The 18,064-nt window shown below is 36.0% G+C and overlaps 1 protein-coding gene across 3 annotated transcripts; it reads left to right on the top strand.

The window, feature by feature from the left end:
* Positions 1 to 348: 348 nt before the first annotated feature.
* Positions 349 to 17,971, top strand: LOC131345917 (exocyst complex component 3-like protein). 3 transcript variants are annotated; one of them, XM_058379111.1, is made up of 15 exons: positions 349 to 1,010; positions 5,835 to 5,957; positions 6,463 to 6,591; positions 7,194 to 7,334; positions 8,348 to 8,494; positions 8,587 to 9,211; positions 9,346 to 9,460; positions 9,924 to 10,046; positions 10,170 to 10,261; positions 10,473 to 10,565; positions 10,800 to 10,923; positions 13,256 to 13,381; positions 13,479 to 13,634; positions 14,714 to 14,849; positions 16,353 to 16,509. In XM_058379111.1, exons 2-15 carry the CDS (start codon positions 5,891 to 5,893, stop codon positions 16,376 to 16,378), a joined length of 2,100 nt encoding a protein of 699 aa, XP_058235094.1. In that variant the 5' UTR covers positions 349 to 1,010; positions 5,835 to 5,890; the 3' UTR covers positions 16,379 to 16,509. The 3 variants fall into 3 exon arrangements, with proteins under 3 accessions (XP_058235094.1, XP_058235093.1, XP_058235090.1); XM_058379110.1 differs by having other exon boundaries at positions 350 to 1,010; positions 5,832 to 5,957; positions 14,714 to 14,835; positions 16,353 to 17,971; XM_058379107.1 differs by having other exon boundaries at positions 350 to 1,010; positions 14,714 to 14,835; positions 16,353 to 17,970.
* The last annotated feature ends 93 nt before the right edge of the window (positions 17,972 to 18,064 follow it).

The raw sequence follows: 18,064 nt of genomic DNA, 5'->3' as shown, positions 1-18,064 counted from the left end.
ATACTAGTACACTTGAGAGAAAAAAAACAGAAATGGTGGATTGTAAGCTATCTTCTTACAAGCGTCAATAAATGCGGTTAAGCAAATAGATTGCAGTGAAGAAGAAGGAAAAAGCGAGGAAAGAGGCGATTCAGTGCCTTCTTTTTTATTTCTTTCTTTCTCCATTAAATCCCAACTATTGTGCAACTAACTGTGGAATCTGTCCTATGGCCCTGCCTGACTGAAACTGATGGTTGGCTCTGTGAAGAGAAAACTAGCCAAGAAGCAGAAAAACAGAATAAACCACAGTGACATTTTTTCCCCACATTTTTGCAATAGTCGGGATGGAATGTACATTGTTTCATGAGCAACTTGGCATGCAGAGCTGAATAAAACCACCAATTCCAAGCCACCACATGTTTCTGACTAGTGAGAGAGATTCTTCTGCTTAAATTTCTGTGCAGCTCTGAGAGTTTGTTTTGCTATAGTTATTGCTGCTGATCATCCTTGACCTGGTCATTTGGAGTGGACAGCGGACTTCAAGAAGAGGAGGAATGGGGTTTAGATATAATTAGCATCCTTATAAATACAATTGTGGTAATGTTTCATGTACAAGTTTTCTCCTTTTTTCATCACTGTGTGTGATATCTATGAATCTTCCACAGCTTTAGTGATGTCACCTCAGGCAGTCAAAGCTGAGTGAGGCTTAGCATAGTGAGAAATCACGAGATTTTTTGGAAAGCAGCAATTGCGCTTATAATGCAGCAGATACTAGTACACTTGAGAGAGAGAGAAAAAAAGGAAATGATGGCTTGTAAGCTTCTTACAAGCATCAATAAATGCGGCTAAGCAAATAGACTGTGGTGAAGAAGAAAAGTGAAAAGAAAAAGCCGGAGACGATTCGAACCAGTGATTTATACAAGTGAAACTGAAACTTTTTTTTTTTTTTGCTTCCCATGACGTCAGTGATGCCAGTGAAAGACCACTGCTCAGCATCCACACACAACCACACCCAGCCTGAGGAACACGAGGTAAGCAAAGCTTTTTTAACCATCACGTCTATGTAGTTCACGGAGTGGAAAGATTTGTTGTATAATAGTAAGGTTTGTTATGTGATACTGCCAGTTTTTGCACACAGATGAGAATGTTTTAGTTAAAGCTGTATTTCTACATGGTGTCTTGTTCGAGCATAAATGTCTTAATGCACTAATGGATTTATTTGTTAGGCTGATTTGCTTTCTTCAGCTCCTGCAGTGCGAAATACATTGTCAGGTTGTGTGCTATAGTATGTGTGTTTTTTTTCCCGATATATTCTTATCCAGTCTTGGTGAATGAGATACCAGGGCTGCACATTTGTTCCATAAGATTTGTCCTATGAAGCTTGCATAATTTAGATGCTTACAGGTTGATATATGGAGAAGAAAAACAGGATTAATCCGGTCATAATACACAAATCTAATTGACTGGAATGAAAATTACAAACTGGTCAGACAAAAAGCTGAGGTTAGTGATTAGATTTCGGACTATAAAGAACGGAGTCTAAATTTCAAGCATGAGTTTGGCAAAAGCTTTGCAGCTCAAGCATCAGTGTTATGCAAGAGAGTGAGCATTACAAAATATGATCTCTACCTTTTTGTTGCTTACGAACCAGAAAGAGGAAATGTCCCTGGGGTCCAGGGAGCATAGCTGGGGGGTCTGTGGGGCAGACAGGTGGTGTCTTCTGATACATATGGGACCCAGACACAAGGGGAAGTGTTGTTTTTGTTTGTTTACAAATCCTGTTAAAGTGGGGAAAAAATGAATTCAAATGCAAGGCCAAAGGTGTCCAAACACACTGTATACAATATGGGTAAAGGGGAAATCCAGAGAGTAATCCAAATAACAGAGCAAAGCTTTAATAAATCATTAAACTTCATGATGTGATCATTTACTTGGACTGAAGATAAACAACCTGTTACTGCCTGACAGAGTTCACGCTAGTTTTCATGGGAACATGACCTCTGCTGGTGGTGAAGGGGAAATGTATTGAATCCGTTTCACGCCTTGATTAAATTAAAGGGGCTCTTTAGAGAATAATTGTGAAACTGAATTAGATAAGGACCAGAAACAGGCTGGTGAAGCTAGAAACAAGAAACAGAATAAGCTGAACACAGAGGACTAGCAGGAACATATGATTAAGAAAACAAGGCTTTAGACTTTCATTGAACAATCATACCGCATCTTCCGACCAGCCCTCTTTAATCAGCTTAATCAGTTCCTTATTTTGCCATTTTTTCCTTTTTCGCCCACTTTCTAAGCAATTCTAATTCAGTTTGGAAATTCTCTCTGCAACAGCAGCATCTGAACATGATAATCTATTTAGAAACTTTTTTATAAAGCAACTAATAGCTTATATAATGACAGTTTTTATAGTATCTTCCCCAGCAGGACAGTTACATGCTGTCTTCCATATATATGATGTTGAAAATCGTATCCTCCTCATTAGTATTTCTCACACTTTTTACTTACTAGAACACACATTCATTTGTCATGACTTCATGTTTACTACCCAACCCACTTGTTTAATTGGCAGGCTTACAATAGCGAAGGTCTACAATATAAACAGAGTAAGGTACAAGCTAAATGTGTGAATGGACATGCTGGATAATATCCAATGCTTAAGAAAACACCGAAAAAATGTTAAGAGAAGCACAATCATGGCTTTTCGTTAGGAAAAATAAAACTGACTGTGGAGGGAAAGCTTGAAACTAATTCTGGGAAGTGCTATGAGGATGTATCTGACAGAGGGGAATTCATAGGGATGGAGGTCAAGAGTAGGAAATTCTCTTTGGCACCAGACACAAAATTGAAGGTCAGAGCTCTATACCAGATGTAAAATAAGTCAGAAGCCACTTGATTTTCTTCAGTAGTAAAAACAATCAGACTCTTAGTGGCTTCAGTTGTATACTAATGTATAAACAAGCCCTGATAACCCATATTTCTAAAGGGTCTTCTAAACAAACTGCTAAAGTAGAAACAATAAAATGTTTAGCACATCTGAAGATTTTTAGCACAGATTTGCTTTAAAATTTATGGTTTTACCTTTAACGTTTTTTTGTGAGTTTTATGGTTTTATCACGTTATTTACACCAGTGTTTGGGCCTTCACCAAACTGTTGCCAGATAACCACCAGAGTTTTTAATACCTGGATACCTTTGTGTGCAAACCCACACACAAAACCTTATTAGAAAGTCACATAGTGAGCATATAAAAGGCTATAAATTACTCTCATCTGTTCTGTGATACTTCTCAGATATGACCACAACACTCCACTGGAAAGGGAGATATTACAGCATTTGAAAAATGTATATGGTGATGCCCAGCTAACAGTGGCATAGATTTCCTTGAGTGGTACACTCCTACCTCTAAAGAGTAGATGCTCCTTGCAGAAGGGCCTGGTGTCTGGCCTGCCTGTAAACTGAGGTTTTTACATTTACCACTCAATAGGGCCAACAATTGTTTAAGCAGGCTTGATTTCCCGATTCACTATAACAGCAAGAGAAAGGAACCTCTTAATGGAATGCAAAAATAGGTTCTTCTTAATGACATGCTTTATGGCCCATTTGTTCTCCCATATAGACTCTCCCCTATTGACTGTTTACTAATGCATGCAGGGTTTGCTTACTTTTCTAAAGTATAAATCTGCCCTGGCACCTCTCCCAGTTTTCTTGTGTGATTGTTAGCAGGATGGTGATTAATTAATTTTATAACTAATTAATTTCAGTTCATTTTCTTGTATGTGCTAAGTACTGAAGGATGTAAGGGACTCTAAAACAAGGATGAATTTCCAGAGAGGTTCTTGTGGAAACGTTAGTAATTTAGGCAGCAGACAATGTTCTGGCCCGTAAGATGAAATACACATCACTGCAAAACAGTTTCTGCTTGAGGAGAATAAAGGCGCAGATAGCCTTTGACAAGGCTTGTTATAGTAAAATACTGTCAGCATATGACTTTGTGGTGAGGGTTTGGCCTGTGTGTGCAGGTGCCCAAGAAGTTAAAACACCACCCTTGTTATAATGATATGCAGCAGGATTAAAAAGTCAGACTCTAGTACTAAAAAATTTTTATCCATGGATGTGTAAACCTTTGTAATTCGGTGACAGACCTCCAAATCCAAGGGGCCACATGCATAATTTATGATTTTTAAACTAATAAGCATAACTCATGTAGATTTAATTCAGACAAATACACAGTCTCTTATTGGCAGATGTACATAGGTGTTAATAACCACACTGTAAAAAAAAATCCTAATTTTACAGAAAATAACTTTATTTTAATATTTTTACAATAGTTTCCTGTTATTTAAAATTATATTTAAAAACCAGTAAAATGACCAATAATATCTTTAAATTAACAAATTGACTGCAATTTTAAGGATTATACCATTCATGAAAAATTACAGTAATTCTCTTTTTTTTTTTTTTTTTTACAAAAAATACTGTATTATTTTAACTGTATTTTTTCTGTTATCTTAAATTACATAGCAATTTATGTAAAATTACAATAATAAATTGTAATTAAACAGGTAGCTTATTATATTAAATGTTTATGCCCATAATAACATTTTAACATTTCCCACCTTCATTTTACAGTAAAACTCATTTGTATGTGTATGTGTTGTATGTGTATTTCTACATTCAAACTCTGTAATTCTAAAAAGAAATTTAGTTAACTTTTGTCATTACACCAATGCATGTTTTTTTAAAGTTTTAAAACTTAAAGTTTTTTTAAAATATATGTAGGCCAAAATGTTTGACGTTCAATTGACATCAAATCAATGTCATGTTTTAGATGTGAAATTGATGTCATATTGACATCACATTGACATCAAAAATTCAGCTGTTTAGCACTTTTTCTTATAAGGCATTTGGCATCTGAAGCTGGTTTTGTAATGTCAAAAGAGTAATGTTAATTTTGGGATCATTTTAATTTCGGTTTTTAAGGTTTGGTCTCACAGGCAGCATGGTGGCTTAGTGGTTAGCACTGTTTCCTCACAGCAAGAAGGTCCTGGGTTTGAATCCTGGGTTTGACATGTATGTTAGGTTGGTTGGTAATTCTAACTTGGAATACTCACATAGAAGTAAGTGTGTGGTTGTCTGTCTATATGTGTGACCCTGTGATGGACTGGCAGGGTGGGATAGGCTCTAGCAGACCCCTGTGACCCTAGTTAGGAATAAAGCTGGTATAGAAAATGGATCTGTTCAGACTAAGAAAGTGTCCAGTATCAGTGGCCTGATAAATAAAATATTTCTTACTTTTGTGTCATTATTTTGGCATTCACAATAAGACCTCAATATGTTGACGTCAATTTGATTTGCTTTTTTGACTTGTTTTTTACATAATTTTTTGGCGTCAATTTGATGACATATAATAATAAAGGAAACATCTGTAAAATTACAGTGTTTTTCTGTAAAATATTTAATGCTGTCATTTTATTGAAAGTAGTGGTTCATAATAGTAAAGGAAAAATCCGTAAAATTACAGTGTTTTTCTGTAAAATATTTAAGAAAAATGTATGTAAAATGATTGTTTTTGCACTTTATTTGAATGAATGTATTTTACTTAAATTTTTACGGTTTTTGTTTGGCAGCCGCTGCTGCCAGTGATTTGACCGTTTTTTTACGAGTTTTTTTTTTTTTACAGTGCAGCTAATTACTCACTACTTATTAGTTAAAGATAAATTTGTGTGATACTTGGCAATTTGAAAGTGGAGTGAAAGTGGAGTAGTAGTATGGCTAACAGGAAACAGAAAAGAAAGAAAGCAATGAGAGATATAGTAGCACTGGCTACAGTTTTGATCTGTTTGAACCCAGCAGGTGTTAGTGAAGAACCGAGTGCTGTGGCTAACATTACATAAACATTGGTCAATACCATGGATACTACCAAGACTGCTGCTGACTCCAACACCAACAATGATAACAAGGCTGCTTGCAGCACAGGTGAGTTAGCTCACTCTAGCTAGCGAGTCGTGACTAGATACTGACTCTTCTCTTCCCCTGTGCTTCTGCAGAACATGCTTTGTTATCCTGCTTGAAGCAAACTTCTGTTTTTCTTAACCCTCAGCCTTCTGTTAGAAATTGTAAATTCATATTCACTGAAATTTTGAAATGTTGTTTTAACTACTTATGTAGACCATCTGGAAGCGTACATTAATAAGTCTTCGACATTGCTGTGCATTTCGCTGACTGGACTGACAAAGTGGTTAACATTAACTAATGAGTTTTTAGTAGCAACTTAAATACACAACACATTGGGAAGTAAAGGAATTAAATCAAAATGACAGCTATTGTCAGAGTTGTGCAACTTTGTCAGCATGGTTTCTTACGGATTCCATTATCTAGCCTGATTTCATTACTTTGTTTTTTTATCATTAGGAAAATGTTTGTAATGCTTTAGATGATGGATGTTTCCTGTTTATTAATGATTTGTTGCTTTTTTCCTTAGAACATATTGGCCCTGATGGTGAATCTAGCTCTGTAGTGATTGTTGAAGAAACGAAAAAATCCAAAGGTGCAATAGGTTTATTAACTCGCAAGATAAAGACAAAAAAGGCGTCCTCAAAATCTGATCCAGGTAAGGTTGATTAAAATGACTTCCCGCATTATGTACAAATTTGTACCTTGTGCATTCTGTATGAGAAAATTGAACTGAAGTGTCTGGCAGAAGCTATTCAGCAAAATTTGCAACATGACAGTCATGTTACAGTCACAAGCTGTTGCAGAGATCAGCTGATTCTCTAAAATATGTTCACAACTATATCCACATACAACTTGTGGAGAAGAGTGAAGCAACAAGGCTATTGTTATTGCAAAACGCTATGTTACATGATCACCAAGATTTTGTTAGGAGGTTTTGGGAGATACACAAGAAGAGCACCAGGTATTTAAACACTGTCCTGGTTAGAAGAGTTGCGCAGAGTTAAGACATTATAAAGATAAGACTTGAGAAAGTTTGGCTCTACCAGAAACAGGTTTTGTCCAGTATGCAAAACTAATTTTCTAACTCACTGAATCAATGTCATTTTTTTGCTGCTTTTCAGCACTTTTCTTTGGGACTTCAGCAATTATTTGAATTTCATTATTTTCATTGTTTAAGTTTTTATCATTAGGACGATGGACAAATAAACTCATTTGGCTAATGGATGTTTATTTACAATTTACTTCTTTTTCTCTTAGATAATAAGGGAACCGGTGGTGACCCTAGTTCCGTAGTGATGGTTGAAGAAACCAAAAAATCCCCAAGACATTCTTCACGATATATCCTACATCACATGTTAAAGAAAGCAGGCAAAAAACATTCCTCAAAATCTAGCTCAGGTAGGTTTGAAAAAATGAATGGCGTCTGATTTCTGTACAGCATGGGGTTAAAATTTGAAAACATTTTCTTACATTATATCTCACATTAAGTCACATATTATTTAAAAGCTCTTGGAAGCCCTAAAGGTAGTCGCAAGCTGTTACAAGATATTCAAATGTAAGCTGAGATGAATAAAGGCACAGATAACCAATGACAAAGGTATGTATGGTTAAGGCTCTGGGTTACTGATAGAAAGGTCAGGGTTTCAACCTCCAGCACTGTTAAGGAGCCACTGTTGGGTCCTTAATTAAAACCCTTAACCCTCTCTGCTCCAGGAGTAAAAACACCAACTTCCTAAACTGGGATATGAGATGAAAAGATTTCACGGTGTTGTATATGTGACAAAAATGCTTCAATTAACAGTCTTTGTGCTAGAGTCCAAGTAAATCCTTGCACACAAGAACAAGGCACAAGAAGCCATCCATGTATTAAAATATTATCCTGTTTAAGAGGGGTGAACAAGCACCAAGATATTCTGATACACTGCAAGACTTTACAATATAGATCAATAACTAAGAAGGAACAAATGTGTAATTATTTATTAATTCTTTTGTTAACTCATATTAACCACTACATGCTACTACTTAATGTAATTACTTGTTATGTATGTTAGGAAACATTCACCATTAAGTAAGCAGCAATAACTAAGTTCCCTGCTATTACTACTACTAGATAACTATGGCTCTGTTATAATAATTAGTTATTTATTACTGTTTACATCATCATTATTTCCCAATGTCTTACCTTCCTCTTGAAAATATACTACCAGATATACCTATAATCCAGTGCCTCTCTATATCAACTATAATTTTTTCACACAAATATGTTTCTTGAGAGTTTCAGATCTGGAGTCTTGATTTTACAAGTTTGGTTCTAATTTTCTGTCGCCAGGAAAATAGGCAAATGTTTGAAATATTTTTGGTTGTGGATGTTTTATAATTTGTTTATTTAATTTTTTTTTTTTTTTTTTTAGAGCATGAAGGGACTGCAAGTGATTCTGTTTCAATAGTGATGGTTGAACAACCTTCAAAGTCCTTAAGTGGCTCTGCAAAACAATTCCTAAATTTCACATTTATGGCAAAAAAGTCAGGAAAAAAACATTCCTCAAAATCTAAACAAGGTACGTTTGACGAAAATGACTTCTGATTTCCGTGCAGCTTTGTTTTGTTTTTTTATTATAAGGAAATCCTTAATAAAAGCGTCATTTTTCAGACCTCTTGGATTTCAGTCAGAATCTGGAACTGGGATATTTGGTGGAGGCTAGTCAGCAACTTTTAGACAGGGAAAAGTGCTTCTTCATCTCGCAGTATTCATCTACGGAGGTCATTTGCACAGAAGGTGATAAAGATGACTTGAAGAAGGACTATGACATTCTGATGGATCATTTGAAGAAGGCTGTTCATGATTCCTTTAACATAGACACTCAGGAGATACTGAGAAGTGCCATAATAGCTATAGTTGAGCAGGAGGAACAAGACAAGCTCTGGGAAGAGGCAGCAGAAGAGGCCCCGTCTTGGCGACCCATGAGATGTCATGACACAATAGTTAAGAAGGTAGTGGAGGAACGACTGCAGCAAATAGATGAAGACAACAATGACCCAGATATCCTGAAAAGAGAGGTGGTACGGATAGGCAGTGTCATTCAGAATGACCTTCTTCAGGTTGTCAATCATGTGCAGAGATGTTACTCAGAATGTTACTCAGATTTCAACGCATGCAACATGTATGCTCAGCTCTATCACCAGGCTTTCTCAACAACGCTCAGGAAACTTCGACAATGCAGCGTAACCATGGAGGATTACAGATTCATACTGCAACAAATAAACAGTTTTTCAAAGTAAGATAAACAAGAATATCACCGACACTGTGATAAACCTCATTAATAAACATGGTTACATGCGATTATAAACCAAATTTACTGATACACCTGACCTCATCAACCCAGATTTACATGTTTACGATTGTTTTCAGGGACATTTTGAATCAAGACGAACTGAATCCACACATCAACACTGAATCATTAGGAGCTTTGTTACCTGAGGAAGATTCTAAGGCACTGGTGGAACAATATCTGTTACTCAAAGAGGTAATACAAAGTAATATGAGCTTATTACATATTATTATTGAATCATATACACTCACTGGGCATTTTAATAGGAACACTTGCAGCCTTGCACATTTGTACAATTATCTGATTATATGCCAGCAGCTCTGTGCATAAAATCAGGCACATGCTGGTCAAGAGCTTCAGGTCATGTTCAGATCTTCAGTTAATATTTAGAATCTGGAAAAGTGTACCTCATGTCGTGTTTGCTGGTTCCTTAAAACTGCTGACTTACTGTGATTTTCATACACAAGTGTCTTGAGTAAAAGAGAATGGTGCAAAAAAAGAGAAAAAATCAAGATATCCAGTGAGTGGAGGTTCAGTGGGTAGAAATCTGCCACATAATTTGCAGATTGGATAATTTTGTGATTCAGTTCATCCTGAAGTGGAAAGTCAGTGCAATGTCACACTAATTTTCCTTTTTTCCATCTTTTCCTATTTACAGAATGAAGTCAAGTCTTGGTTGTCCAATGCTCTGAAGTTAAAGGAGGCAGACTGGCAGGCTAATAAAAAACCTGAACTTATTGATGAATATTATTATTGCGATCTTGCTTTAGATGCTATAGGGGTATGGTTCAGTATGCTTCAGGATGGTTTGACTTATTTTACCGTTTAAGATTGTGTAAGAATGTTGCAGTATATCATTAACGATCCATCTTCTCTGGTCTTATGAAAATCTCTTATTTAACAGGTTGTTGAAGGAGGTGTAAAAGAGGTTGAAATCATTCTGGGAAATGATAAAGCACAGCGAATTTTGTTGCAAATGGACAGCTTCCTAATGAGGTATTTTTTCACACTCACATTATAAACTATTACTCTATTCCTAGACAAAAAATGGAAGTCAGAATACACCAAATAGTCTAATGATATGGACAATGAGACTAGATACATATTTTTTTCCCAAATTGAATGGTAAATTTGAATTTCTAAAATGTTTGACTATTTACAAGTAGCAGCACCAATAAATATAAAGATATTTATTTGCTTTTGGCAGTTATAAAAACTCAATGGAGGAATTTCTTAAAAACCAAGAGATGGACATGACTGAAATCGTGAAATCCCAGCTGTACAATATCAATAAGATGAGGTGAGAAAATCATAGAAGTCCTTTGGTATCCATAATGACTCTACATTTTACTTCACAAAACATTACTTGTATTTAAAATATTAAATGCTCCATAGCCTACAATTGGTGGAAAACTGCTAAAGGTTCTTCTTATATTTGTGAATTCCAAAAGGCATTTTGGGTAATTTTGAAAAATGCTAAAAATGAGGAACATCTCAGATTGGAAGTTGCAATGTGAAATTACTGTATTCACAGGGACTATATAGAAAATCAAGAGGAGCTTCTAGGTGAAATGAAAGTAGCCTGGCTGTCAACTGTATCAGAGCTGAGAGACTCCTGTCACAGTTACCTCCTCATCCCCATACACAAGGAGCTCATGGTATCTACAAACAAAACACCTAGACTAGACCATGACACATTCTCAAAGCCAAGTCTCCATCTAAGTTCACATATGTATGTCCATAACTCTTGTTATAGATGTCCAGGTATCACAAAACAGATCTACAATAATCTACAATCTACAGGGACAGTTTAGCAGTGTGTCACTATGTGTCTGGAAATAAAAACAGACTACCAATATCTACCATTTAAATGGAGCTTTTAGCTGATACCTCATCAGTGCAATTTCCATTAAATGATTGTACGAGGTGTTCCTGAGTGAAAATCAATATAGTGCATTGAGCTATAGGCAAGTGTAGGCTTTTGCTGTGTTCAGTGTTTCTGCATTTGATGTGGAAACTTGCAGAACAATGAAAATGTATGGCTCCAAGAGTATTGGAACAGTACTTGTTCTACAGTACAGGTATTGGTTTGTTTTAACTATACATTTGGGTGTGAGATTAAACAATGAGCATAAACACAGAGATAGATCAGTATTTCAGATTTATTTTCCTGATATTTACCTTTAGATGTGTTAAACTAGGCAAATTTGTTGGCATACTACACACACTGTTTAGGTGAGCAAAAGTATAGGAACAAATAGTCTTAAAATAAAGAACACAATAAATATATGGTTGCATATCCTTTGTTTGCAAGAATTGCATCAAGTTGGCAACCCAATGTAATCACCAAACTGTTGCATTCTGTGTTGTGCGGCTTTCCCAGGCTTGTACTGTAGGTTTTTTAACTTCATTTTTGTTTTGGAGAGTTTGTCCCTCTACTTTCCTCTTCAGGAGGTGAAATCAGTTGGGTAAAGGTCTGGTGATTAAATTGGCCCATGTACAACCTTCCACTTCCACTTCCTTTGATAAGGTGCATTGTTGTAATCGCAGTATGATTTGTGGGCTGCATGATGAAGTTCCTGTGCATTTCTCTGTAAATTGGCTTGTTTCTGTAACCCTCTGAATTAATTCTGCTGCTACCATCATGAGTTACATCATTAATAAGGATTAGTGAGCTTTTTAGATGACTTTACAGTTCACTTCACAAAACATTACTTGTATTTAAATGTTCTAAAAGGCATTTTGGGTCATTTAAAAAAAAAAAAAATCAAAATGAGGAACATCACAAATGAGAAGTTGGAACATCAAATTCCTGCCTTCAGAGGGACTATACAGAGAAAAAAGAGGATCTTCTAGATGAAGTGAAAGTAGCCTGATTGTCAACTGTATTAAAGCTGTATTAAGGACTTTTCATGGCTCTCACGATATTTCTGTCAACTGTGGTTGTGTTTCTTAAATGACTGATTTGATCTCTCATTAAAATCAGTGTTCACTGGTGAAACCCAGGGCTCAAATCCAAAGTAAACATTGTTCCGATTATTCATTGTTTGTCAATCTAACAGTCAAAAACAAAAGAACTGGCCTTGCTACTTTCAGAGGAGACTGTATTTAAGTCCACATGTCCACATTATAAAATTATAAAAGAGATTAAAATAGAGAGCCGGGTCACCTTTGGTGATTCTAACCAAGTGCCTCGGTGCCATTATACTCTCCAGTGGAGGCTTCATTAACCTCTTTTACTAGCACACTGGTATTCCATTGTGCTGCCAGACTGGAAATCAACTTATCAGACATCTTCAATCAGTGTAAATAAATGAATGATTTTATCAGTCTGATGTAAAATGAGTCAGGACTCAGAACATCAGAAGATGTTTTTCGCACATAACCTTACCCAGAATTTCAGTGGTTGCAGACTCCAGATTTTAGATGCCTATGAACAAGCACTTCGGGCATCTCAATGGGGTTTATTGGTCTTTTTTGGACCTTTTCTGTGAATATATTTCCTCTAGTAGGAAAAAACAACAACTTAAAACTTATGCTTAGAAAAAAATACTTAAATTCTTAAAGCCCTGAGTGTCTTCTTTCATATGAGACTTTAACCACCACTGTGATGTATGACATGACAAAGAAAATCTATGCAATAAATATTAATTTTAAGAGTACCAAGGAGTTTAAAATCAGCTTTTGTCGAAATGCACACATTTGTTATAAGTATAAAGCTGATGTTTACATGCAGCATATTACATGAAGAATCATCCTCATACACACTGCATGTTTTATTCATTTTGTGCAATTTCATTAAAGGGTTCCAACAATTTTGGAGTTGACATTAAACATATTTCTAAAAAATGATTTAAGTTGATATTGAATAGTGTTTAATTGTAATGGGGGAGTTAGATTGACCTTTTTCCATACTACATATATACACTGACTTATAATATGCACTTAATCATTTCCATCCTCGCCTTTCTTTCTGTGGTAATTACACAGGCATCTTACCGTAAACTGTGGACTCCAGCTTGGTTTTCAGAGCATGAAGTAATTATTGATGAACTAGAGGATACACTGAATGAAAAAATGGATTCTTTCAAGGACCTACACCGTGAATGTCAAAAGGTCAGAATGATCCCCACAAAATGATCCAGCAGTGTGTATAATAGTATACATGTGAAAGATTCTACCTTTCTTTCTCTCTTTGTGTGTGTGTGTGTAGGAGCTGTTGAGTCAGCTGCATTTTGAGGTGATGATCGAATATGTCAGGAGAATGTTAAAACGTAAACTAAAACTACAAAACAAGGAGAAACAGGAGGCAGCTGCATGCTTTCTGTGTCAGGACAGTGATCGAATCAGCATACTGTTTCAACAACATGTTAGTAAGCCTCTCACACAACCACACAAACACAGACAGCACAACAAAGCAGCAAATCATTACACTTGCAACCTGTCAGAAAGCATTGAAATATTGCTTTAATATACTTCCATATCTTTTGCTCGATTAATAACATTAATAGTGGGGTTTCATAATACAAATCTTCAATACAGATTCCTATCGTTTGGTTTGGATTTGTGGAACTGTTTTATGCTTAAACTCCTACCCAAATCAATGCACAATTACTATGTCTCAAATACTGTTAAAACACATTTCACTTAACTTCCCAAGCTTTGCTATATTGTTTGATTACATAACAAAAGGAAATCCCCCAGTAACTGCTTTCCACTTAGCTACGTGCATTATTAATGTAACCCAAAAACTGCTCTGCTGCATATTTCATAATATGAGAAATGTTTTGCTTTTGTTTTGACCGCAAAAATCACCATGCCATGCTTCAATGTATTTGCAAGTTTACAAGTTGACTATTTTTCTATAACAGTACATCCCAAGTGGTTTAATCATCCTAACTAGAGCAGTTTCCCGATGATTACAAATTTCATTTATTAAGAAGTAATGTGTCCAGTTTTGTTACCATCTATAGTTACATTTAACTTTGTGAAACATCTGTGAACAAGATAGGTCTTGTTATAAATTGTTAAAGCAGCTATATACAGTAATTCCATTAACAATCTCTCTTTTTTTCTTGATAAAAAGGTAAAGACAAAAATGCAGAAGATAAAACAGATAGAAATGCAGTTTGTTATAGGAATGTTCATTTTTCTCAAAAATGTTCTTCTATTACAGGAAATTTACTGACACACTCGAGTTACAACACATACTCGAGACTCCTTGCACTCGAGACTCCTTTCACCATATCCATAATTAGACATTTTTCCCTGTTAAATAACATCAGTTAATTCACACTGTCTGTCCAATCAGCTTTGAGAATTCCAAGGCTTATTTAATTTCTTTGGTTGGGATTTGAATTGTATTATATTTAACAAATTATATTTAACAATATACATTTGAGCATTATGTTCTGTGCTTGGGAATATATTGTTATTTTATTCCTACAGGGATCTGAGAAGGAATGGCTATCTGAAATTTTGCCCAGAGTTTCAGAAGTGATAAAGGAACAAGATCCGGAAAGCCTTGAGCTAGAAATCTGTGTGCTGTTAAAACACCATCCTGACCTCAGGTGGGTGTGGACAGGTAATACAACATATAATTGCAATATGTTATTTATTTACTATTATCTGTATCAGTACAGGTGGCCAAATGAATTTTTGTTCTTTAGATACACTATATTTCCAAACGTTTTGGAACCTTTGGACCCTTCCAAATCATTGAATTCAGTTGTTGTGTTTCAGGGGTTGGGCTTGGCCCCTTAGCTCCAGTGAAAGGAACTCTTAATGCTTCAGCTTCATACCAATACCAAGCTTCATACCAGCTTCATACCATAGTGTTTTTAACATTCATGTTTCTGCATGGATCTCAGCATGTTTGGCAAAAATCTTGTGATTTGAAGAAAGGACGATTGCAGCTAGCTCTGCTTCTGTGCACAGTCTGACCTATTTAATTGATTTAGAATGCAGCTGAATCATGACCTGTATTCAGTCTCCCCTTGTTCCAAATTCTCCCTCACCACCGTTTTGCTATGCTCCCTCTACTGGCTTCCTGTAGCTTCCTGCATCAGATTTGAACTCTGATACTTGCAAACAAAGCCAAAAAATGGTCCAGTGCTCCCTCCAGGCCCTCAGATCTATCATGTCACCATTGCTCGAGGTGCGAGGAAGGCATGCATCAAGACTCTTCTCTGTCCTGACAACCATGAGGATGGGATGAACTTCCCCTGGCCATCTAAGAAACAAAGGCTATTTGACAAGCACTTGAAAGAACACTTTGTTTATCTCTTTTTATCGTTGTGTTTCCTTTTCTTTTCATTCTGAAGCCAAGAGGAATGATGACGCTCTTTGTCTCTGACTTACAGAACTAGCATGAAGATGTGTTTTTTAAAGACTACAAAATGCTTCCATAACCTGTGCTGCATAAGGGCATCTACTGAATGTAAATGTAATGCAAGGTTATTAAGTATGAGGACCAAAAAGAGTCTGATTTGCAGTCACAGTCATTTTCAGTCAGCTCTGTGTCTGTGTTGTCCTCTTGGATATTTTGTACTGATGCATGAGAAGCCAGCTCAGAAATATCACTCCCCAAATGCTAGGCATGAAAAAACACAATGGCGAGGTCACACTACAGTCAGCTAATTTATTCTGTAAAATTTCCCCCTTCAGCTAGATGTAGTTAATGATTAAAGGGGTTTTTATTGTGTTATGTTTCCATTAGTTTTAGAAATATGAGTCTCATGGAAAGCCCCAAATTTCAGCCAGTGGTCCAGTGAGAGCAATGGGCAACCTTTAACCATCTTACATTTTAACTAGACAGCTAATGCAATGCTGGACCATGATTTTGTAAGCTTTTGTCCCACAAGATGATCCCTGCTGCTTTTATGATAAGGATGGAGCAACACAATCAGAATCAGACAGTCACTGTTCAATCTAACATGCTAAAAGATAAGCTCATGATGTAGACAAAAGGTTGTATGTTACTATTTTATTGGAGATTACACCCCATTAATTTAACCAGTAGTAATCGTGTGTCTTGAATGCACTCACTGAATGCTAATACCATTGTTTTATTGTTCCTCTTTCTCAGTGCACAGCAGGTCTTTCAGCTCTTGAAGCTGAAAAGCAGATGTCCAGATGCGCGCATGGTCAGAGAGTGCTACCATCAGACTATGAACAATCTGGAAGAGTCTGAGCCAAATCCAGCCTTCTTCTGCCATGTGCCTAGGAATATCTCAATGAGATTCTATTCTTGTTTCTGCATGCTCCCCTTTTATTTGAATGAAGCACGTACATGTAGGAAATAATAACAACTACTCTTTCATGATTGTCACAACATTCAAGCAGCCAAGGTGACCAAGTTCTACAATTAGATGTACACAGTTAAAATTTAGAATAGAATTTAGAATTATACAATGTTTGTTTACAGGATTAAGCAAAAGCATAGCTAAGAATTAGCATAGCCAGTCTACCTACTGGAATGTTTTTAGGAGGTGAGATAACTTGGGCAAACCCACATGGACACAGGGAGAACATTAAATTACATTTCACAAATTCCATATTTGTACACTGCTAAAATTCAGTTTTATGCACAGATTTAGTTCATATATTTGACCCAACAATATTAATTTAGCTGTAAGCTGCATCTGAGCATGCAATGTGAAATGAATGCATATTTGCCTCTAAAACCTTAATGTGCTGATACCTAAAAAATCTCAAACCTAAAATACCATGTTTAGCTCTGCGCATTAGCATATCGAATCGTTTTTACACACATAACAATTAAGCTGTGATTGTCTTGTGATGTGATGCTGTCTGTTGGTAAGAAAACTTGCACATGTGCCATGTGACTGAGCTCGTGCTGTGGGAATATGACTCACTAGCGAGCCAGAGGATTCATTTCTTTGTGAAAAATTCTCATGCCATTTGCCAAATTCTCTGCATGGTATAAAATTGCAACATTGCATCTGGCTCTGCAGATTTTCCTCTCTGCTAACGGTTAAAGTTATTCTCATCCTTCAGCACTTGACTGACTCACTGCTCACAGATAGAACATTGATGATGTTTTAAGTATTGTTTGGGTTGCTGCATATATGTGAGATTCTAAAATCACAGCAAGTAAAGTGGTTTCCTTTAAATATTGTTTTTACCTTATAAAACTTTATTTATACTGTTTAAACATCCGTGATTAAGGCTGCCATTAATTACTCTTCTTTCAAGAGAAAAGTCAATCATATTTCAAACTGCATGACTGAAAAAACAGCATAATAAACAGAAATTGGTGTGTATTCAGAAAACATAGGTGTTGTTGTATGAATGTGAAATATGTGCTAATATCGTTCATAGTTTCAGACAAGCCAGGTAATATTACTGTAGCATAATGGCCAACGAACAATGAATGAATGAATAGTTTACATTTACCTATTTCCCTTTCTTTTGGGGAATAACCTATTGTATTATCTAGATGTGACCTTCTTCATTATGACACATCATATGTGTGATGGGTTTTATGTTATTGCATAACTCACCGGTCATATGCTTTGCTTTTGGGTTTTTTTTATCACTATTAAATGCGGATGTGAATGTGTGCATAAATAAGTGTGAACTAAGTGTGTTTACTTAGTGATGGTTTTAGAGGTCAATTTAAGTTGCATTTCTCATCACTGTTTTTAACTGGAACTATACCATGCATGATTGTTATATTGTGTATGACATACAATAAACAACTTGTTGAACTTGTTTAAAGTTTATAATGCATGGACTCATCGATATGAAACAGTTATAAACACCGGAAATATACGT

This window comes from Hemibagrus wyckioides, linkage group LG25 (genome assembly GCF_019097595.1).
Source record: "Hemibagrus wyckioides isolate EC202008001 linkage group LG25, SWU_Hwy_1.0, whole genome shotgun sequence".
NCBI lineage: Eukaryota > Metazoa > Chordata > Actinopteri > Siluriformes > Bagridae > Hemibagrus > Hemibagrus wyckioides.
Note: the sequence above shows the minus strand (reverse complement) of the source record. Positions and strands in the feature narration are given on the sequence as shown.

Excerpts from the sequence above, each read along its gene's own strand:
- LOC131345917 (XM_058379110.1), top strand. The coding sequence starts at position 5,891 with ATGGATACTACCAAGACTGCTGCTGACTCCAACACCAACAATGATAAC. Across the intron at positions 6,592-7,193 it reads GTCCTCAAAATCTGATCCAG|ATAATAAGGGAACCGGTGGT; the intron begins GTAAGGTTGATT and ends TTTTTCTCTTAG. Across the intron at positions 9,212-9,345 it reads CAAATAAACAGTTTTTCAAA|GGACATTTTGAATCAAGACG; the intron begins GTAAGATAAACA and ends GATTGTTTTCAG.